Below are 24,331 nucleotides of genomic sequence, written 5' to 3'. Positions count from 1 at the left end.
GAAGCACATATTTTTCGTTTTTAAATTGGTGCCAAAATTTAATCGGTTTGTTTTTAGGAGGCTCCCAGGGACGTGCCAACCACGGGGACAGAGGGGGCGACTTGCTACTTTTCCCAAGGCAGTTCCGAGGTGTAGTTCACCCTGGATATTTATTTGCCAACCTGACTGTGTTTGTTTTCTATCTCTCGTCATTTTCAAGTCAATTCAATTTAATTTATTTCTTTTAAGTAAAAAAATAGTTAGTTTACACATTATTTGAGGCCAAGTCAGGACTGAATTATAGGCCTCGGCAGACAGAGACATCTATACAGGGTCTTTTTTTTTGCTCGGAAAAGTGTTTTTTTTCAAAAACTATTTATAGTACCGATTTCAAATTTGGAAGGTCAATTCTCTATACCGGGGGACATCAGTTTGAGAAATTTGAGCGTTTTCGGTAATGTTTTTCACCAATTTTGAAAAATTATTTTTCGACCACTAGGTGCGAGATAAAAATTTCTATTATAAAGTTGTAGGCCGTCATCGAAAACCCTTAAAAATTGTTCACTCGACGAAAAACAATTTATTTATCAGTGAAAATTCGAGCTTGAAAAATTTACAAGTTGGTGAAGCCAAATTACGATTGTTTGAAACGATAATTGAAACCGAATTACCTAATCCAGTTGAAACTTTGGTTAAAAAAACGACCGGATTTAAAAAACACGAGGCTATAGGTCAATCCTAAACATGCATTGGGTATTTAAAGGAAAACTTTGGGAGATTATTATCAGCGTTTGATAATATTTCGAACAATGCCTCGTTATTCAGTAGCTGAGCGTACCGAGATAGTTGCCATTTACTATGGAGAAGCAGCGCAAAACCTTAGAAGAGTGACTGAAATCTTCGCAGAAAGACATCCAAATGGAGCACCATCTGTAAATACAGTAAGACGAGCAATTCACGATTTCAATCAATTTGGTAACTTGCAACCTAGGTTTCGCGGATTGGGTCAACCGGATTTAGACTTCGAGAACAATGTACTCGCGTACTTTGTGGCATATCCTCGTCACAGTTGTGCTAACGCCGCTGCTGATTTGGGTTGTTCTGCAAATCGTGTGTGGAAAATTCTTCGTAAGAATCGCTATCACCCATACAGAGTTACGCTCCACCAAGGACTAATTGACGGAGACCATCAAAGACGTTATGAATTTAGCAACTGGTTACTAAATGCTGTCCAAGAAGATAGACAATTTTTGCGCCATGTTTTGTTCTCCGACGAAGCGTCATTTTCTAGAGATGGGCCCTTTAATCATCAAAACAGCCATCTTTGGTCTGACATCAACCCACATTGGGGTTTTGAATATCATCACCAGGTTCAATTTGAACGGGTCAATGTTTGGGTTGGACTTGTTGGAAACCGTTTGATTGGTCCCTTTTTCCTGCCGACGAACCTCAACGGCCAAAGGTATTTACATTTTCTACAGAACGAACTGAGTGACGCAATCGACGACCTTCCATTGGCTGAAAGACGTCAGTTGTGGTTTCAGCAAGATGGCGCCCCTCCGCATTTTTCCCGGCAAGTAACTGAGCACCTCAACAACGAGTTTCCTGAAAGGTGGATAGGGAGAAATGGTCCAGTGCATTGGCCAGCAAGGTCACCTGACCTATCACCGCTGGATTATTTTCTCTGGGATTCGTTAAAGCAAAGGTATACGCCACGCCCATTGAAACTAGGGAGGAACTCATTAGACGAATTATCAGTGCTTGCCGAGACGTCACACCAGAAATGGTAGAGAAAGCGTTTGAGAACTTAATTGTCCGCGCACAAACCTGTGTTGCAGCCAATGGTGATATTATTGAAAATGTTTTGTAAAAATTTATGTGAATAAAATATCTGCATTTAAAAACCAAACGTGTACATTTTTTCAAGTGTGAAAACTCTACTACGTTTGTATTAGACTTGTTCCCTTTTCAATTATCGTTTCAAACAATCGTAATTTGGCTTCACCAACTTGTAAATTTTTCAAGCTCGAATTTTCACTGATAAATAAGTGGTTTTTCGTCGAGTGAACAATTTTTAAGGGTTTTCGATGACGGCCTACAACTTTATAATAGAAATTTTTTATCTCGCACCTAGTGGTCGAAAAATAATTTTTCAAAATTGGTGAAAAACATTACCGAAAACGCTCAAATTTCTCAAACTGATGTCCCCCGGTATAGAGAATTGACCTTCCAAATTTGAAATCGGTACTATAAATAGTTTTTGAAAAAAAACACTTTTCCGAGCAAAAAAAAAGACCCTGTATAGTGATCTACACTATAGAACTACAATTTGCTTATTTAACAATTTATAAATAGAACAATATTATTGGTAAATGCATTTAACGAAAAATAAAGAGAAAATAATTTCAATTTAATAGTACATATTCCTTGGCCTGTTTTTTAAACCCAGAAAGTGAGTCAGCTTGATTGAAGCGTAGCTGATTAAACATGTTTGCACTTCGTACAAATACAGAGTTTAATTTTCTAGTGGTCTTAGCAAAAGGAATGGAGAGCAAATTAGTGGATCTCGTCTTGGGCCGTGATGCGATTTTTAAACTAAATTCTTTATGAAAGTTACAATAAAGGGATTTATAAACCAAAATCAAAGTCGCTAAAATTTCAACACCAGATAGTTTATTAATTTTTAGCTTTTCGAAAATTGGCGCGGTGTGTTCTCAAAAGCAATTATCATTTCTAACTCTCACAACACGTTTTTCCAAAGTACTAACCTGACTATGTTAGTTTTCTATCTCTCGTCATTTTATCGGACGCAGCCTTTTAAACAAGGTATGGGCTTATAATATTGTGTTTGCCCCCCTCTCGTAAACACATCGGCACGCTCCTGTTAGGAGCCGACATCATTCGATACCGCTTTGTCTCGAGTTCTGGGCTTGGCAGCAAACAGAGCGCGAATATCTTAATATTTAAGTTTTCGTGACTTTTATATAAAATTTCAAAACTCCGCCAATGCGCCCTTAAAGTTGGCATTTTATGTTTTTTTTATATCAAATCAATCGATTTTTTATTTAAATCAGATTATTATTTTTAATTTTAAAATTAATATTTTGAGATTTTTCAAGTGACGACCCCCTCTAAGCGCAGGTATGCTCTTACATAAAGGAAATGAAGTAAAAACAATTAAATGTCAAGTTTAAATTGAGTTAATTTAATTTCAACATTTTAAGTTATTTAAAAATGAATAATAAAAATGTCGATAAAATGGATAAAAAATCAAAACATTGCGCGAAAATGAAGTTAAAACGATATGTATAAGCTGGCCAAGTTCGCTCTTATCTTGGCTAACTGGTATGCACAGTATGCTTTTTAGTAGGTCGCGTTCCAGAGCCCCATTGGCAAAGGCCCAAATTCTCTAAAATTTCAGATACGATTCATACGAAACCAACTTAAAGACCATACTTAACACTCGACACTAAAGCAATTTATAAACCGTGCTAATAATAAAACGCCTATTCGATAATATAACAAGATAAATTAACAATATAAAACTTACCTAAATAATAGACAAACAAAGCCTCGAACTGTTGACCGCGCTCGAAGTTCCTCGAACAAAGCTCCCGGAAAAAGGTTTCACGAAAGATATTTTTGAATACAGTAGAACTCACGAGACTCAAAACAGCATTTATTCGAATGTTAGACGAAACTAAAACTTTAATAACTTTCATAGATGGCGCCAGTTTCACTATTCAAAAGCTATAAGAACTAAACTAGCTTCATATAAAAACAAAATGATTAAATCAAAGCCTGAATAACGCAAAAAAATATGAAATTAACAAAATAATGATAAACAAACTTTCCAAATATTTAAATATCACGAAACCTGACAGAAATACGACAAATCTTTGTTTTTCATACAAATTGGTTACGTAATTTCGCGTTATATCTCGCTAACGGCCAAGTAGATATCTTCCATATTATTATATGCTACTCCACGCTATTAAACCAATCGATTAAAAGAAAAACTAGACTGGTAACAAGTAAAAGCGATAGAAAAGGGAATATTCGAGATGAATTTATTTAACCCACTACTGGAATGTCTAAAAAATCGCGAGTAGCAAAAGAGCCTCAATTCCATTGCATTTGTAAACAGCCAGCTGATAATCAACCTTATTTGCAATGTACTAGGTGTGAAAAATGGTTTCATTTTAAATGTTTAGGTCTTAGTACAAGTCCAAATACCATCTCACGCGTCGAAGACGATGCACACATCAAGTGCCCTTTTTGCGTTAGTACACTTTTGCGTCCAGGTATAGAGAATGGCTTTCTAAACTGCTGGTTTTCGTCCCTCTTACAATGCCTTTTAGAAACCGATGAATTTTCCAACTCGCAGAGTATTGAAAACCACTTAAACTCATTCAATCAAACGTAGTTCCGTAAGTGCCTTTCTCACGTGTAAAGTTGAACCTATTCTTCGTTACATAGACGAGCTCTCTGATAACAAACTAAAATTTAGAGTAATGCAAGACCCCAAAGAGTTTTATCACTACATTATAGTTAAATTTTGGGAGAATTTTCACAATGATTATTTGATGGCTATTCACGTTTGTTCACTTTGTCAGAACAAACAATTCTTACAATTTCTTTCGAACTACAACGTTATCACTAATTTAGACACGATTTTCAATTACTCTGAAAAGTTCGAAATTGCCCTAATTGCATGTGCGGAACAAAACATGACGTATCTCTGGCTCCAAAGAACCGCGTTCTTGTATTTAGTTTTCAGAGGATAGTGAATGGGGAGAAAAACAGTCCGGTATGCGAATTACCGGAGAGTATGCAATTTTACGGTTTAAAGTACGATTTAAAAAGTTGCGTACTCCATCAGGGGGACGTTACCTTAAGTAGCCACTATATGGCTTACGTTAAGACAGATTCTTCGGTGTGGGGATGTTACGACGATTCCCGTAAGCAATCCCCACATTTCACAGAATTGGGTTATGGTATTTCCCTAGTAGCACGAGTAGTCCGTTTTCAAGTTGGCAAATAGTCGCCGAGTTGGGAGAGAGTCGCAGTTGGCAAAGTGGAATTCAAAGTCCAAAGCCCAACAGCTTCAATATTTTCCCCAACTATAAAACCATATACTTGCCGACCCCTATTTTTAAAAATATTTTAAACTTAATAAAACTTACCCAACTTTAAATAATTCATGTGGGTTTGATATATTTCATAATTATTTTTTAAAATACTTAAAATATAGGTGATTATGAGGTAAGAATATCCTTAATTAGTTACTGTGACGTTTTTCAAGTGGCCACCAAAAGGCCAACTGCATCTTCCCGTTATTGTAATTACAACAAATTTAAGTGATAACTAGTTACAATTAATGCAAAATCATTCATATTATACTATTTTATATTATAGTTAATTTAAATAAATAAAATAAAATACATAATAAAATATTTAAATGAAAACGACTGAATTGATTCTTCAACAGATGTCTCTCACGGCGGCCTTTTTAAATTAAAAATAGCAAAAATTAAAGAAATAAAAATTATTCTTATAATAAAAAAATATTTTAAAAATGATAAAACTTTTGATTTTAAAAGATATAAATATTTTTTAATTTACAAATTTAAAAACCATAATTATTTTATTGGAATGAGGTAGCTAGATGGCAGATCATTCTACCATCTGGAAATTTAAAGTAGCTCCCGCGTGCATGCGATCATAGAGGGTACCGTCCATCATATGTGACCTGGCAGTCCAAAAAATTTCCATAGCTTTCGGAATTCTTTCGGACAATAGTTAGGCCTAGCCAAACCCTCGTGTGGTTAAGTATTTTGCAACTAATTTGATTCATACAAAGAATATTCACATCAAGATTAATTGAAAACGGAAATCTAATAAGTTAAAGGTATTATTTACTATTATTTATATATTTTTGGTAATTATACAGTTCAATATTAATATTTTTTTTATATTTAGGTGGCTGATTTAGCTAAGGCCTTGTACGTGTAATCCAACAACTTAAATAAAAAGTAGTATTGAATTTTTCTTTATTTCTGTTATATATTGCCGAAATTATACTCAATCTTTATTTAAAATGAATCTTTTAGTCTCGAAATTAACATTTCTTAAATTGTTTTACACCATAATGAAATTTTAGCCATACATCACACTGTTTTAGTTCTAAATAACTAACGTTTCCAATCATGGATAGGACAAATAATGATCAGTCGAATAGAATTGGTACTTCCTATAGTAAAGACATTGTGAATGGCTTAAGTAAAAGGCATAAACAGAGGAAAAGGGCAGAGTACGTTAATAGTGTCTTAGATCGTGTAACAGCCACGCAAGAGTCTGAACTAGAAATCAATATCCCCGTAAACAACTTATTACACATGGGAAATGAGGGCGACACGAATTATAATGTACAGAGATTATTGCAATCCGATTCTGATGAAATTCATGATGATCATGAAAATATGTTTTCAGATTTTTCTGAAAATTCATCTTATAGCTTAGATAATAATGAAAGGTATGATGAAATAATCAGTACAACAGCAAGTAATAATAGCTCATCAGATGAGGAAGTAACGGGGCTATCTGAAGCTCTCCGTACTTGGTCATTAGAACACAATATTGATACAGTTAAGCTTAACAGTTTATTAGGAATTCTCAAACGGTATGGTCACAATGAGTTACCTTCAGATACAAGAACCCTATTAAAAACTCAAAGACTTGTAACTGGTATTAAAAATATTACTAATGGGGAATACTGGTATTGTGGTTTCTCTAAAGGTATTAAGGATTTTTTAGATTATAATCCTAATTATAACGGTGATCTATCTTTTGCAATAAATATTGATGGAGTTCCATTATATAAAAGTTCAGGGAAACAGTTCTGGCCAATTTTGGCTTCCGTTTATTCTTTTCCCGATGGGTTTAAAGGGAAGGTATTCATAATTGGTGTTTTTTTTGGTGAATCAAAACCAGAGACTCTTAATGAGTATCTTGACCCTTTCATTGATGAACTTTCTGAGCTTAACGAAAATGGGTTTGTATATAATGAACGAGTCATAAATTGCAATTTAAATGGCCCAATAATTGTAGATACACCCGCCAAAGCTCACTTGAAACACACTAAAGGACATACAGGGTATTGGTCGTGTGACAAATGTACTATTAGGGGATTTTATTATGCAAGACGGACTGTGTTTGTACATGATCCACAATATGGAGCTGTAACTTTACGGAGTAATATTTCATTTCGTTCTAGAGACAATGAAGAACATCACTTAGCCGGAAATGGTAGCCCTCTTGAACGTTTAAATATAGATATAGTAAAACAATTCCCTCTCGACTATATGCACTTAGTTTGCCTCGGTGTTGTTAGGCGTATGTTACATTATTGGGTAAAGAAAGGCAAGCATGTAGTTCGGTTAAGTAGACACGTTACTAAGGAACTCTCTGATAAATTAGAATCTTGTCGTCGATATGTTCCTAGTGAATTTGCTAGGAAACCAAGGTCCTTACAACATATAGATCGATGGAAAGCAACTGAACTGAGACAGTTTTTGTTGTATACAGGACCAATTTTTTGCAAGGGTATTATTGCTAGTGACGTTTTGCAACATTTCACATTGCTACATTGTGCAATATATATATTTGCATCACCAATTTTAGTTAAATCCCATTTAGACTATGCTGGTGAGCTATTAAATATGTTTGTATCCTTGGCGCCAGATTTTTATGGAAAAGAGTTTATTTCTCTTAATGTGCATGCACTGACTCACTTAAAGCAAGACGTTGAAAACTTTGGCCCTCTTGATCAATTTAGTGCTTTCCCATTTGAAAACCATTTACAAATATTAAAAAAAAAATTACGTTCACCGAGTAAGCCCCTACAACAACTTATAAAGCGGGTGGATGAAAGCTCTTACTTAGAAATAAAGAAACCCTACCGAGACACTATTCTTAAGAAACCTTTCAAAGATCGTAGTATATATATCCCACACAATGCAAAGTCTTTTAAAAAAGTTATTACTTCTGATTTTATAGTTTCAATTTCAACTCCTGATAATTGCTTTCGATTAAGTACTGGAGATGTAATTATTGTCAAAAGTATTTATGTAGCAGAAGATAAATCAATTAATGTAGTAGGAAATTTATGTAAATATGTCTCTGATGTTTTTAAATATCCTTTACGATCATCTGAACTTGGAATTTTTAAAGCAAGGGTGTCAAAACCATTTAAGGTTTTTTCACTATCAGTAGTGGAACGTAAATGTTTTCTGTTTCCTAACAAAACAGAATCATTGGTATCTGTTGTTCCATTATTACATTATTGTTAATCGACTTAGTGTTTAACGCAGTGTTTTTAAAACAAAAGGTTTTTATCCATTACAAGAATTAACCGTACCCTTTTTAAAAAAAATTACTAATGACTATAATTAGATCTATATATAGTAGACTTAAAGTTTGAAGTTCAGTTATGTATATAAAAAATGTTATTTGCTTTTCTTTTCTATTTCTTAGATGTATGTAATATTTAGTTTCACAGCAGATGAAACTGTAGAAGCAGTACCATATTCATGGTGCAAAACAGAAACATTATGTTTTTACCCACCACCAAATTTAAATCCAAAAAAACTTATTTTGGAAGACGCAGTTCCTGAAAAAGACTGGTTACTTCACCAAGGAAAAATTTTAAGAAAATCGAGTAAAATATAGTTTTCTTGGCTTTTGTAATTTTCCAGATTGTCTTAATTTTTGTTTCATCAAAATAGAAACATATCAAGGCTGTAGGCAACTGCTAAATAAAGCTGAACAAACGTCGGATTTAGGCAGTGAGACTGAATTATTAGGGCGTGGAAAAAGGCATTGCAAAAAGAAGGTTTTTTCCTCAAAAAGAGTATATGATAGTGAAAGTTCTTTGTCTGAAGCAGGTATAATCTTACTTACGTACCACGAGTTATTATAATTATTTCATTAAAAATATTCTTAAAGAAACTTTCAACAATGACGATGGATCAGTCTTAAAAGTGCCAAGAAAATCTTCGGAGGCCTCTAAAAGAAAGTTGTTGGAGCTACCAAAAGCACCACTGGCTCCAGCTATTAATTGTAATTATTTTATTTTGAAACCGTATAATAGAAATTTATAATAATAAATTTATTTGGTTTGTTTTGAAATTTCCTTTTAGCTGGCATAGCGGTACTACCGGAGGACGTTAATAAACCTTCTCAACTTGAACGGGAGGAATCTATTTCTTCTAACTCTATGCAAACGTTTCTTGAGAAACTAATTTCTCAAAAAGAGGATGAAATAAACCAGTCAAATTCAGAATTAGAACATTCAACTAGTGTTGCGGGAAATTTAAACCAAGACCATTTGACTAGTTACACTCCTGATTCGTTTGATGAAGATTCTCTCCCACTATCAAATTCAATGAGCTGTCGCAATATAGCAAATGAAAAGTCATTCAGCGCTGCAAAATCATTCGACGTCACTGCAAAGCCAAATAATTCAAAGTTGAACAACGCTTCAAAATCAAACAAGACAAAGTTGAAAAACCCTGCAAAATCAAATAACGCAAAGTTAAAGAATGCTGCAAAGTCAAGCAACGCTGATAAGTTATCCAACACTTCTCATGCCAGTGTCAAAAACTATTCTTTCCAAGGAATATCGAGGAAAGAATTTGTTCAAGCTCAGACCGAAAAAATCACTAAACCTCTAAATCCAAATACTAAAAGGGTGAACACTACATCTAATGGACAAATATCCCAGAATACTACAAGCCAAAGTAATCCAGTTTGCAGCTCTATATATTTGAACATAGGAAATTCTTCACCCAAATTTAAAATATAATTTGATAAACATGATAAATATCTTTGGTATATTTAATTTTACTATATATTTAATAGATAAAAATGCTCGTGATTGTTCAGAAAAGAGTTTCAGTCCCCGTAGGAGTAAGGACTCGAGAAGTTCCGATATGTTTCAAAACCACAAAACTCCAGATTCAACTTATATTTTTGACAACGCCAAGGATCGACAATATAAATACAGACAAGGTAATTTTTAACACCTTTTAAAAGGTATTGCGAAAATTGTAATAAAGTTACTAATTACAAATTATTTTTTTACAGAACAAAATTTACGTAGGCCGATAGAAAACAGTTTGTGTCGCTCAAACAATACCACTTCATTGTGGACCTCTTCTTTCAACGCTTCTCAAAATTCAGAAAATGAAGTTCCTACTTCCATAATTGAGAACTCCGCTAATTTTGGAAATTCTACAGTCAGAGAAGGTAATATTCAAAATGACCATTTAGGCAACTTTTTAAGTGGTTACTGGCAATTTCTCTTATGTAGATCAAGATGAAAGAATTTATTCAGAAATTGGTTTAGAAAATAATTTCAATATTCGTCGGTGTGATGTTAGAGATGAACAATTAAGATTTCCATCTATTTCTGGTAAGGATGAAATTAAAAATACTGTTCGATTTGCATATAGTAAAATTATATTTTTTTATTTTCGGTAGTTAGAGGTGATGAAAAGGGCAATCTGCAATTTCAAAAGAGCGTGCTGTTTATTCTTGGAGATTTGAAAACTAGCATAAGCGAATTGAATTCCAAAATGAATTTTGTATTGGACAAATTAGGTTGTGCTCAAAATAACGAGATTGAAATAGAGGGATTTCCAGAAATCCCTATAAACAATGTAGACGATCTTCAAAAATTAGAAAATATTTTGCAGACACCAGAATTAAGGAAACTTGCAGTAAGTATATATCAAATTACTTTCCATAACTCGAATGCCAAAAAATATGATTGTATGACAAATTTCAATTAACTTTTTAGGTAAAGAAATTTTCTTCATATGGTGGGAGCAACCTAGCTGATTGCTGCAGAAGGATCTTACGCAAAGTGTTAGCCCACACACTTATATTGAAATTTAATTGGCAAGGTGTCAATGGAAAATTCTCGTTTAAAAGTCTAAAGCTAAATGATGTGGTTGTAGGTGAGAATTAAAGTTTTGAATTGCATTTTTTTAATTTCTAAATAAATGTCTTGTTTGTAGGAGCCGTCCAACAAAATCTCCGAAATAGCAAAGATTTTGAAATAATTAAAGTTATTCAAAATTGGGTAAAATATGCTCCAGATCGAGAAGGAGGCCGAGAAAAGAGAAGCAAAATATCAAATGTATTTGATGACATATAGACTATTTGGATTGATCTTCAAATAAAATTGATTGGATTTATTCAAATTTCTTTTCATTTAAATTAGTATATTGTTAAGCATAATTAAATCATGTAGAGAAAAACTGAATTCTTTAGAATTCCTACCCAGAAATCGTAATTTGGTCAACTTTATTACTGAAAATGACTTATTTAACATTTGTAATCTGTCGGAAAACCGACTGTATTTTGACTAAATATCCCTTTCCGTTTTAGAGTTGGCCAACTAGGAACCATAAGTTGGCCATCTTTATTATAGATGTTAAATAACAGTCGTTTTTCGTAATCTCTTTCAGAAAGCCAACTGTATTTCGACTGTATATCCTTTCCGTTTTAGAGTTGGCCAACGATTGGCCAACAGCATGTACCCCACTAATTTACCTGCTGGCGGCCAGGTCGGACATTTTGACGGTAAAATCACTGGTTTCCCAACTGTATAGGCCAACTGCTTTTCCAACGCAGTTGGGCCAGTGGTTTTGTGCTACTAGGGTTTACGAGAGAGCCGATGTCTCGAAAAAGGACGATGTTCCATATTTTCCAGAGTCAATTTCTGACAATGCACCTTATTCTAACAATAGGTTCCAATCTAAATCAATTTCGACTTTAAAGCCAACGATTAGTAGTAGCCCTTCTGATTCACCATCCAAAGATTGCCAATCTGATATTTCAGCGTTTTTTGAGTCCGGTTCTAACCATTCGTTTTCGGGAAGTTCGTCGGCGCTCTCAGATGAAACATACTGTAGCATACTTCAGCGTAATGAGTATACCCAAAGCGAGTTGGACGTAGATTTACCTCAAATTCGGGAGTTTTCGATTACCAATGATCTTTGGCGTAAAATAAATAAAGAGAAAAAACCGGGCGATAAATTGAACCCAGATTTTTACAAACGGGAAGTAAGAACGCTTGTTAAGAAATTCAATTCAATTTGCTCTATGTATTTTCGTGATAATTACGCCCCGGATTACCCTTCCGGATCATTACTCGCCACCATAAACATGAATTGTTCTCGAAAGAATGAATGTGGGGTAAAATGTCGACTCAAAATATTCGCGGGTTTTCAATGTACGCTCGAGACTTGGCAAAATCCTACACACGAAGCTGGCACTATGGCTGCTCCACAGTTACGGGATGAAGAGAGACGAGATGTGAAGCTTTCGTTTGTAGATAACCTTTCATTAAAACCCAAACAGGTGTTTTGGAAACTAAATGCGAAAACTCCACCCGAAGATAAAGCCAAAGGAAATTTGAGTTGTTCCGTTGGCGATGCTAGCGTTTTGAGGCAGACCAGATACGAAGCTTTGCGCGAAACATAGCACTTACACCAACAACTGCCCATTAGTTTATCTTTGATGCGTAAAAACGACAATTAAAGTCTTACGCGCAACATGTTGCGCTCGATCCCTGCGAAATTTACCTATGAAACGAATCTTCAATTCGAATTTTTAGAGAAAATTGTAGGAGATACATTTTTTTCTTTGACGCGACTGGGTCAGTAGCTCACCCGGTGGACGGAATGAGCGCAATGTATTACACTATAGTAATGCGAGATTCCTTCGCCATACAAATAAACATGACCTCAATGTAAACAGGCAGTTTATTGGTTGAGTTATTAATCGAAAGAAATTACGCAGCTAAGGAGTTATATATTTTTTCTTCCAAAAGTACAATTTAAATAATATTATAAAGTGAAGATATGCGCTCTCTTTTATGTATAGCTTGACTACATTCTTGACTAAAAGTTTTTAAATGAAATTTGAATCAAACGGCGCGTCCGATTTCTATACTGACTTGCGTTTCGTCCCCGTTCTCACTAGGCCTGTAAGTTGGCTAGTTATTTCAATTTCAATTATTCAAAATTATTTCATTAATTAACCCAATCTATTTTGTAACCAAAAATACTTTTAAGAAGCTTAAAATATAGGAAAGGTGAACTTAATTTTGGTTAACTGATTAGATTAAGAAGCTATTAAACAACATCAGCTATTAATCTGGTCACTACCGGTCAATTTCGTTTCAGCCAAGGGACCTGGCCGACTTCTCTTATATGCAGAAAATGTCCAACTAAATGATTTCAAATATTCCAGGTCATAGGCAATAATAGTTATCCTTTTGCATGTTAATGGTTACTTCAGCACGCAATAAAGAAACTTAAATTAGCATATCATTTAGTTTATTACTCGAAGATCTATTTGATCCGAGTTTCGCGTTGCTCGAAGACCTATCGGTACGAGTTATTAGTAAGTTTTTAATTTTCTTCAAATTTGTTTTGGTTTTAGCTATATTATCCCTTTTAATTATGGACTTATCTACTTTTTCGCGTATTTTATCATCCTTCTCACAGTCCATAGGTGGTTTCTTCTAACTCAACTTAATTGTGCGCCATAGAAATACCACCTTTTGCGAGGGTAATTGATTTTCGCTGCAACTAAATTGTTTTTTACATACAATCCCTAAGGTATTGGTTTCTAATGAATATAAAATATCTGTTTTCGGGTTAATAATATGATGTAGAAAATTTAGCATAATCTTATGACCTAATCGCCTTTACGGCATTATTTACTTTTTTTTTAAGGAACAGTCGACTGACAGATTTTGTATTATTATGCCCACTCTTTATAAAGTGTTAATTGATGTTTTATAAACGGTAAGTTGAGGTATTTTTAGTAGTTAATTAACCTTTTGGAATGCTAAAAACGCTGTTTTTTTAATCGTTGATTGGCGGATTTTTAGCAGTGCCTATACTGAAGGCTGCTGTTTTATAATCTTATTTTCTTTACGGTAAAAGTAGGGCACTTTCAAACGCGAGTTTTCACCACTATCGAAAACGTGGTGTGTTTCTTCTTCGAACCTTAAGCTTGCTATCATTCAAACCATTACATTCACACTGTTTTAACGGTATGCTATTAGAGTGAAAAATCTATTATAATGGAGCAAGATAAAGATGAAGAAAACATTTTGCTATCAAGTTCTTAATACCATAGCAGAGCCTAAGCCTTGGCGCCAGTTCGTGATAAGCCCGATTGAAACTGGTCATTATTTCTAAGACTTTAAGTAGTAAACGGTATTGTTGAAATTAAACACGTAGCCTCTGATTTTCGGCAGAGGATGTACGTTCGCCTTTTCTTTCGAACGAGTTCTCCCTTTTCACCTTCATATTGGTATTTAGTGTAAATATAAATCTAAAATATTGTTGACGAAGTACGCATAGTTCAAAATTTTAATATTTATGTACGAATTGTGAAACATGTAAATGTTCAAAATGCAAACGCTAAAAATAATATGTATAATAAAATTTATTTTAGAGTTTTCAACCGATTAACTCTCGCTCACATTTAGAATTGAACAATGTAAGTTTCACACATTTCGGAAGAACACATTTACTAGGAATAATTTATTTGCTAAATACTTCTACCTTATTGTGGCAAGTACATTAGTTAGCACGCGAAAGATTAAGCCATCCTCAGTTCTTATGTCGAAGTGTTCAATGGGTCCCCGCAACGCCTAAAGACCACCTGTGTCAAGATATCCAAAAAGCTCGAGAAAAGTAGACCACTGGGTCAGAATGCATTGGGTAGCTGCAATACACCTATACGTTAGTCCTTTGGTCTACTTTCCCGTAGCGTTTATACGGTTTTGCTAGCTTACAGATAAACTTTACCCAGTAAAAATTGAAGGTGAAATGGTTTGGATTATGACTGAGCGGGTGAATTTAGCGATGGAATATTTAAAATTTAAAATCAAAAAATAAATATACTAAAATTTATAAACATGCAATAGCGTGTTTATCTGTTACAGGATACGAGCTTGTAGATATTTGGAAACTTTATTTTCTGTACTAATTCCAGTTTAAGAGGCTAATATCATGATTTTTATTTCGTATTTTAGGCCATTATTATTTACCATTTTAATTAAAAAGGCTTCCAATAAATAGGAGCTTTTTACAAGTCATTAGAAAAAGTAATTCATAGTGTTTCATAAATTGTGTGTACATAAATATAAATAAAAACTATTTAAACGGGAAATAATTAGCTAAACTTGGTTGATTTTTTATGATACTAAAAGGATGTTAAGCAAATGGTTCTGTTTTAGTTTGACAAACGACAAACAAGTATCTGTAAAAACCAATTGAGAAAATTTGTGTTATTGAACAGTTGCTAACACTACATTAACAGTGTAAGCACTACTAAAGAAAAACCTCAACTGACCGTATACAAATCATAAATTAACAATTGATAAAGAGTGGGCATACAAATACCAAATCCGTCAGTTGACTGTTCCTTAAAAAAGTAAATAATGCCGTAAAGGCAATTAGGTCATTTGTAAGAAAAACTTAATCCAAATACTATTAAAAAAACGCAAATATCTATTTTAAACACGAGATTATGCCAGAGTTTTTACATCATATTATTATCCAGAAAACATCTATTTTATATTCAATAGAAACAAATACCTTAAGGATTGTCTGTAAAAACAATTTAGTTGTAGTGAAAGCAAATTATATCCGAAAAATTAAATGTGGCATTTCTATGGCGAAGATTTAGTTGATATCGTAATTGGAACGTTTGGTTAGCAAGCCCTTGTACGAACGCGACACTTCCTACACGTCACTTTGTATAGCGTTCAAAAATGACAAATAGTACCTTCACCAGGTTCTATATCCACTTTTTCCGCAAGGACTAACCAGCAGTGACCATTGACGCCATCTTTATTATTAACTCTTTTTAGGGTCATCTCTCCATATAATATATAAATCGCTGAAAACAGACATTTCAACTTTGTGGGTAGAGTTAACATATTATAATTGGAAAAACATATTGAAGGCATTTAATAATTATAAACGCCTTAAAATAAGTAATTATATTATAATAATTATTTCAAGGGAAGTCCCTTAGGGGGGATAGGGGAGGCTCAACCCTCAAAGTTTTGGATAGTTGGTAAAATGGGGTCTAGTTTGTGGATAGGAAAAATTCTGGGTAGACTTGGTAAATCAGCTACTCTCCCACCAATCCGACCCCATCTGTACGCCACTGATTACATCCGTAGGCAATAAAACACTATTTTAACCAAAATTTGGTTTCTTATAGGATCATGTGACGTATCAGGCGGAATGACTAAAAACTTAAATAATTTTCCAGCATAAAACGATATTAAAATCAGGTTTAATTAACATCGAGATAAAAAAATTTGCAGTAATCAAGTCCCGGCCCACAAGGGGTCGGAGTGTGCAATAACTGGTGGCTTTACCGGGGAGTCGGGGTCCGACTCTTGTAACCCATCACGGGCGGTGGCGCACTGGGAGATGTTAGCTCCGTCCAAATGGTCCTATCTCCAACCTCCGACTTCGGTCCGGTGTGGTCTGGTAACTGGGCTTCGGCCCGGGCTAACGGAGAGGGGCCGGGCAAACTGGCCGTCTCGGCGGATTGAGTAGCCTGCTGTGGGGCTGCGGGCCTCCGTATGAGGGCACGGCGGACCCATCTCCCGGCCTTTTAGAGTTCCGCCGGGATCTCCGGTACCAGCTGTGCCGGGTTATGTGGACCGCTGTGTGCCCGTAAATCCCCTTTAGGAGCTCTTTCCAAAGGGCGCGGCTCTCTACCTTCCTGGGTAGGGTGTCGGCCGGAGTAGCCAGAGCATCCGCTCTTATTTCCACTGCTGTGTGCGAAGTGGGGGCTGGTCGACCCATTGCTGCACCTTCTGCTGGGTTGAGTGGCTTGCGTCGAGGGTGCGACCATCGGTAGTAGGGTTCTGCTACCCGTGCTGGTTTTGTGACCTGTCCGGGCTTTCGGACGCTAGCGTAGGGCATTATGATGATGGACCTGCGGTGGTGTGGTTTAAATCTAACCAGTATACCGGGCTATAAATCTGATGCATGTCCTGTAATCGAGTCCCCCAGATTTCAATGAGCTTGTTACCTACAGTGGTAACATTCAATCTGGAAGAGTTTCGTCCTTCAATATCTCGACGGATGGTACATTTTCATAATAAAATAGTGCCATATAGATATGAAAGTCTAATTATACAGGTCCTATCCCTGGTTTGCTATTTATTTTATCCAATTGCTTTTCTTGTTTTTGTATATTACTCTAAATAATAATAAATTTGGGCAGTTAGTTTTGCATGACACGAAAAAAGAGTGTGTAGCTTTATCATGAGCCAAATTTGGATACAAAAAAAACGACCAGCATATATGATTTACTGTATTTAACGATTTATATTAATACCGGTACTTTAAAATTGATGCATGTTTTTAAAAAAATCTATTAAACATTCTGATTATGTAAATAAAAATATTTTAACCAAGTTAACGAAAGCGTATACATATTTATTTTATTTGGAGGTATTTTTAACAATAGGTTCGGGGTGAATTATGTCATACATTTTCTTTAGAGTAGTGTGATTAACATTCAGGTAAATAATGAAGATTATAATTAGGAGTTGTAGGGGTGGCGGAGTGGTTAGCACTTTCGCCTCGCAGCAGAGGAGCCGGGTTCGATCCCAGCTTGTGGTACTGGGTGAAAACTCGGAACAACTCCTTCTGCGTTGAGTTTGCAAGTTTTCTCCTCACTGGTTTAAGGGGTTTTCCCCCGAGCTCTTCTTGTTGAGGTTAACGGTAATAGCTAGTGTAGGGAGCTGTTGGCAGGGCTTGCCACCACCCTCCTACGCGTTGTAAACCGGCTTCAAAAGTCGCTCGATGACTTAGACCTTAGGTGGTGCCTTGGGTATTAGCCTAGCTGATTATTATTTATTATTATTATTTACACTAACTCACGAGTATGAGATGCGTCGTTTGCTAACTGCATCTGGTGAATGTTTCGAAATTACAAGCTGCATTTTACTGAAGGGTGGATATTTTAATTTAATTTGTGGTATTCGAAATTGTTTTTCTTTCGGCCAAATTAAGTTTCGGCCTCTTTTAATTATTTTTCGGCTTTTTAGTTAAACTGTCGGTCCGATTAATTTTAATCGTTAATTTAATGTACAGGGTAATTGAAATATTGTTCGTAAATAATGAACAATGTGAATAATAAAGCGTGGTCATGGCTCTTTTTTGAGTTAAAATTACTCTTTGGCTGTTAATGCTTAATGACAGGATGATTGACATTATGATTTTAATGTTTTAATGAAAAAACACTCATTTTCGACAAAATTTATCTTGGTTTATTATAAAACGTTATTTAAGTTAATGTACAAGATGATTGAAGATTGTTCAAATTTAAATTTCAAATTTATTTCATACATCGGGGTATTGTGTGTGACATATTTATCCGTTGTACCTTTGCATTTCAAGGTCGGGGATCAAATATTTAGAAGAAGAGGGTTCGTGTATCTTAGTTTTCAATTCAAATTCAAATATCACAAGAGAGCGTATGCGAATTGGTTAATATTCTCATTTTAAATTCAAATTAAATTAAACTGCAGTTACGAAGAAAGGTATTTGAGAGGATAATATAGTTTCAAGGGTGAATAAATTTTAAACTCATACGCAATTTCCAAGGTCATCTAGGATAATACCAAGGCCCCTGGGTTAGCGCATACTTTTTAAAATGGTGTCATTTTTGACCGTCGCCATCTCGTGAGCGACGCTGCATGTATATTTAGTTTAAAGGAACACAGAAGGACCGCATTGCCAGTGATCAAATACGCGAATAAGTCAGTCAGTTTTATAATTCATTCCAATTGGTATAGGATTTAGCTTTTTTATCCTTTTCTTCTTACATCAGAGGATTAAAAAAAATCTACATAACCGTAATGGCCACCACAATTGATTTTCCACCCGAAAGCCGCGTTTTTGATTACAATAAATATATCGAAATTTCAACCAAGGGTACAAGACCGATGTACAAAAATGATCCTAGATATTACCATAGTTAACATAATTGCTCATAAGTATGCTCTATTTCTTCCCTAACGGTTTTTTTTTCACAGATATTGCGTCATCCGTACCCTACGTTATATCTCAAATGCCGATTATGCTGATAAACCGACGGCCATTATTTTAGTAAACAAACCGGTTTGAACAACCAAGGCTTACGAGATAAAATGAACTACAATAGTGTCAAGTGTTGTTAATGCAATTAATTTGCAAATTAATGAAGTTCTCGGCGGCTCAGGTTCTGGTATCGTTATGGGTTCGAGCTGTAACCTGAACCACTTGTCGTATTTTAATTCCGTAAACGGATTTAAAATCAGCGTGTTTCACTTCATACGCCCGTCTTTTCACGATTTATAATTTAATCAAAAACGCCGAGAAAATAAAAGTTTTTGAAGCCACGAAATTACGGTTTCTCATTGGTGCGCAATGCTGCGCATGATATACGGGAAGTTTGTTTTTGGCAATGCCTACGTTATTAATAGAGGCTGGTGCACCCGTTTTTTTATTAATTATTTTCGGGGTTGTTCAATATGCGAAGAGGTGTTACCAGGAGCGCTCTCCACTATAGCCTTTGAGAAAAATTCGCTCCGTTTTTGTTTAGCTGCTGTGATGACGTAGCAGCAAACTACGAAAAGGAGCGGAAGTTAGTTTGTTGAAGGATGTGTACAGATGAAAGTTTGCTGCTGATTCTAGAATTTTTATTTAAAGGTTGGTGTATATTGGCATATATATTTAAAATTTTATATATTTAAAATGAAATTATTAAAATACAAGTAATCCATTTGAAGTAAATATGTAAATTTATTATTATAACAAATTTGGGAGTTGGTAACAAATGTTGATTTCATTTTTATTTTAACAAATTTTTAGATTCAAATAGTATTAATTTTCAATAATTATGTTTAGGCAATAAAATGGTAAAGTGTACTGTGCCATCTCAAACTTTTCAACCTCACCGAGTGACGTTGAAAAGGTATATCGGACATGCATCTGGGAAAGAACACGTCACTTCATTGGTAAAAGAAAGACTTAAAGTAGAAGCAGCCAAATTGAGCAATGATTATGAAAAACTTGGCTCGTGGATTTTAGATGAGATGAAAATTAAGTAAAAACTGCAATATGACCAAACACTTGACACACTCTTTGGTGAAACAAAGCTCTCTAAAACTGAAGGTAATACAAGCCAACTAGCCACGCATTTATTATGCTTTGTTTTCCAAGGCATTTCCACCAAGTTTAAATTACCTAAAGCATATTTTTTACGGCCAATCTCCAAGCTGACCAGCTTTATAAAATAATGCTCGAAGTTATAAAAGCTGTTGAAGAAAGCCGGTTCAAAGTTATTCGAATGGTGGCAGATAATGCCGAGGGGCTTACCACTCCTAGAAAGTCTGTACACCGGATTACGCTAAGATTAGCACTGCCAAAGGCAGGACTTCAAAGATTACGCGAAATCCCATTAGTACAGTCAAAGGTACACTGTTTGAAAAGTCTTCGACAGCTGAAATTTTTGCCCTCTTTTTAATTCTGCTAGAAAACTATAATAGATAGCTCAATGAAACCAAATGCAACTATTATTTATTTTCCAATATCTTTCGTTATTTATTGGTTTCGTCCGCCAAAAATTAATAGTTTGGCGGGAACCGTCAAAACTCATTTTTGACAACTTTTTAAATATTGGTTCTACGGCACTGACTCGCGCGTTTTTGAATTCACAATGGTTGATTCATATTTAGAAAGTGGAAAAATTATCCCTCTACAACCAACGGTTGAGAAGTTATAGCGTTTCCAAACTTTCCTCGAAACTAGAAAACACCTAAAATGCATCAAGCGATTATAAATAACGCAACTTCGACGACAATTTGGAAACGCGATAACTTCTCAACCGTTGGTTGTAGAGGGATAATTTTTCCACTTTCTAAATATGAACTGGCCATTGTGAATTCAAAAACGCGCGAGTCAGTGCCGTAGGACCAATATTTAAAAAGTTGTCAAAAATGAGTTTTGACGGTTCCCGCCAAACTATTAATTTTTGGCGGACGAAACCGATAAATAACGAAAGATATTGGAAAATAAATAAAAGTTGCATTTGGTTTCATCGAGCTATCTATTATAGTTTTCTAGCAGAATTAAAAAGAGGGCAAAAATTTCACCTGTCGAAGACTTTTCAAACAGAGTGTACGGCTCTGTACACCGATTACGCGGAGTGATCAGCCCCTCGGATAATGCAAAAACAAACACTGCAGATTTATGAAAATTGGTTCAAAGTCACGATATCAAAAATATTAGAAACCAATTTCTTGGAAGATAATTTGTTGCAAAGTTATCAATTCTGATTTTCTTAAAAAGCTATACAACTTACAGAAAGGCTGTCTTGTCAAACCAGTTTGCAACCTGACACGTAAAGTTGTTTAACCTACGAGTTTCGAAAAAAAAATAAAAGAGTAATTGAAATCACTGTTCATTTTACTTGCAATAGTAAAATACTAAACCAAATGTATAATTTATATTTTATTTTATTTAATACATTTAGACTATAATACTGAACTTTTTCAAAGAAAACTTTTACAAACAAAATTTAAAATATACATTTTTAAAGTTTAACTACCCCAGGTCCAAGTCAGCTAGCGACTTTTATTTTTTAATAACTACGAATTACAATTAAAATCAAAGGATCTGTTATATTTTTCATGCTTCGCAAACACTTCGTTAAAATCCCGAGTTTTTAAATATATGTAAAACACGAAGGAGCAGATCTTTTATTACAATTAAAAAAATAATATTTAATTTAATTTATAATAATTTTAAACCAATAATTTAGTGAACTCAAAAAATAAAAACCGAAAAATCCAAAAGGTTTCTTACTTCAACCTTTCTCCCAGTTATTAGTTTTGTTTTGAACTTAGTTTACGTTTTAGTTTTACTTTGCTATTCTAGAAAATCCCATAACCAAGAACACGCGAATAATCTAGATAATAGGCGCTAGAATAAACTGCAACTGCTTCTACCTTTCGCTAAGAAGTTTTAATACACACGGTATGAATAATGGACGTACAAGTTACTCTTTATATGGTCCTTGCCGCTGACCGCTGTGCCCTAAAGAGAGGTGACAGAAATAAGCACTCGTTCGGAAATCTCACAGCGTTCGCCTCTGATGGCCTTGAAACTCAACAAATTAGAAAAAGACCCGCGGTTATTCGTATTCGACCAGTTTGCAAACTATTTGAAAATACCAAATACTTTTTTCCTATCTTTTCGAATATTCGACTATTTGATCAAGAAAAACGAATATTCGCCAACTTTCCCAAGTGCTATTGAATTCGGTCGAATGGGATTTCGATCAACTGGGAATATACCTTTGCTTTCGGCCCATTCGACCGAAATCACATTCATTCGAAAACGATTTAACATTGAGTCCCAATCGATCGAAAATACCCCAATTGTGCGGTTTACAGCCCAATTTTGCACCTAACCTAACCTAACCTAACCTAGCCTATAACTACCTCCAAGTGACATTGTGGAACCCCATGGCAGAAGTAAAAAACAAAAAAAAGTCCCAATGAACCAAATCCGCCTTTTGGGCTATATTTTGGAAACTAATTGAATTCGGTCGAATGGGATTTCGATCAAATGGGAATATACCTAAAATACATTTGGAGTTATTGTCCTTTAGTTAACACCATGTATACACATATACCAAGAACGTATATATGTATAAGAACGTTGAACGATCAAATTGGCGCCTGGTGCCATGATTTAATCGGTTACAGAATAACTCCGCCCCAAAAACCGCGTGCTGCGGGTGCTAAAGGTTAAAACCGTTTCTAGTTCAAGCGCGCGCTGCACGCGGATTTTAGGGCGGAGTTATTCTGTAACCGATTAAATCATGGCCCAAACGATGCCTTTTGTTCAACGTTCTTAAACATATATACGTTCTTGCATATACATACAATATAAGAGTCCTTTGTGGAAAATTGTTGACGAAACAACCTCGTTATGCCGAAGTTGCACAACGTAAAGGGGCCCCTCCCACGGGCCCCATTGGCACTACTCCTCCAATATTGCTGAGAAGCCCAAGGGGTCTCAGCCCCATTTGCTGCCATATGGCCATGTAATCCTAGTGAAATCTACGGATACAAAAACATCTACTGCTGACTTGAAAAAGTCATTATTCACCGAAATTGTGCCTTGGAAGCATAAAATCGCTGTCCAGTATATTACACCAGGACGTACTGGTTTGGTGGTCCGCTGCTCTACGACGGAGGATGCCACCAAACTGCAGGCCGCCATTGTTAAATCAAAAAAATTAACAAAAACAGTCAGGACTAGCCACCCTGTTTTAGCAAAACCCAAGATCATTATCTTTGGGGTCGATGGTACCATAGAGAATTCGAACGTGAGTTCCCTCATTTTGGATCAGAAATGCAATTTTATTTCTTTAAAGCAAATGCTCAAAATGTCGTCCTCCAACTCTTAGACAAAGGAACACTCTAGGTGTGGTACGAATGTGTTCCGCAGCGGCTTGCATTCTTGCCGATGAATCTAACTCTGATTCGAGTGGAGTTACGTAGACAAGATCTTTCATCCATCTCCACCGGAAAAAGTCTAGTGGGTTTAGTCCAAATCTTACATCTGTTGCGCCTGTTTCACATAATCGACGATGAGCATTTACGAAAGCTCGTGGGTTCGGTATACACTGTTTGGATACCTTTCACGGTAAATTCGTTAAGCAGCATCTGCATTACCATCCGATATTCCATACGTAAAATGAATGTCAGCCAGTTCTTCAATAGTGTAACAGTAACACTCAATTACGAGTAGTAATTTCACAATGAATGAGAAAATCGGCCAACAAACCTTAAAATAACTAATTTAAGTCATGACTTAAAACAATTGGTCTACTGAATCGTATCACCATGGCTAAAAAGGTAACTAAATCTTAAACTAGACCATAGTGCCTTTCCTTTAAAGTATAAGTTTTTATACAAAATTCGAATTAAGCGCCAGAAATTTCAAATTTCCCGCCCAGAAAAATAGTGAAAGTGATGGCCTTGATTTATTTAACTCTTTCACCGAGAGTGATAATAGCAGAAAATGTTTTTATCACTCTCGCTCTATTGCGGAAGTTATTCCCGGACTAGAATATTTACGCCACTCCCGCTCTTGAGCGGTATAGTGAACTTGAATCGTTTTCGCCACTCTCACTCTTGAGCGGGAGTGTAATAGAATTTATTTCGCCACTC

The 24,331-nt window shown here is 35.3% G+C and overlaps 4 protein-coding genes across 5 annotated transcripts in view; 2 read left to right on the top strand and 2 right to left on the bottom strand.

Annotated features, from left to right (window-relative positions):
- Positions 1-3,567, bottom strand: part of LOC149968674 (uncharacterized) — a 140,316-nt gene extending 136,749 nt beyond the window's left edge. The window contains exon 1 of the mRNA XM_090154970.1: positions 3,530-3,567. The gene's annotated coding sequence lies outside the window, so the exon portion shown is untranslated. The remainder of the gene's footprint in view (positions 1-3,529) is intronic.
- Positions 1-24,331, top strand: part of LOC149968665 (uncharacterized) — a 384,171-nt gene that overhangs the window by 81,110 nt on the left and 278,730 nt on the right. The window lies entirely within an intron of this gene.
- LOC149968672 (uncharacterized) overlaps positions 1-24,331 on the bottom strand; it is a 43,322-nt gene that overhangs the window by 4,088 nt on the left and 14,903 nt on the right. The window lies entirely within an intron of this gene.
- On the top strand, positions 6,189-11,240 carry LOC149968673 (uncharacterized). The gene is made up of 11 exons (XM_090168488.1): positions 6,189-8,084; positions 8,515-8,698; positions 8,766-8,924; positions 8,986-9,099; positions 9,180-9,779; positions 9,901-10,050; positions 10,126-10,287; positions 10,352-10,453; positions 10,522-10,760; positions 10,841-11,000; positions 11,061-11,240. The coding sequence occupies exons 1-11, from the start codon at positions 6,189-6,191 to the stop codon at positions 11,198-11,200; spliced, it is 3,906 nt and encodes a 1,301-aa protein (XP_090024614.1). The 3' UTR covers positions 11,201-11,240.

The sequence above is a fragment of the Leiobunum rupestre genome, chromosome 1 (genome assembly GCF_980474605.1).
Source record: "Leiobunum rupestre chromosome 1, qqLeiRupe1.1.hap1, whole genome shotgun sequence".
In the NCBI taxonomy this organism is placed as follows: Eukaryota; Metazoa; Arthropoda; class Arachnida; order Opiliones; family Sclerosomatidae; genus Leiobunum; species Leiobunum rupestre.
The sequence above is the reverse complement of the archived record's forward strand: the minus strand, read 5'-3'. Positions and strand labels throughout refer to the sequence as shown.

Excerpts from the sequence above, each read along its gene's own strand:
- LOC149968673 (XM_090168488.1), top strand. The coding sequence starts at position 6,189 with ATGGATAGGACAAATAATGATCAGTCGAATAGAATTGGTACTTCCTAT. Across the intron at positions 8,085-8,514 it reads TTCGATTAAGTACTGGAGAT|ATGTATGTAATATTTAGTTT; the intron begins GTAATTATTGTC and ends TCTATTTCTTAG. Across the intron at positions 10,454-10,521 it reads AAGATTTCCATCTATTTCTG|TTAGAGGTGATGAAAAGGGC; the intron begins GTAAGGATGAAA and ends TATTTTCGGTAG.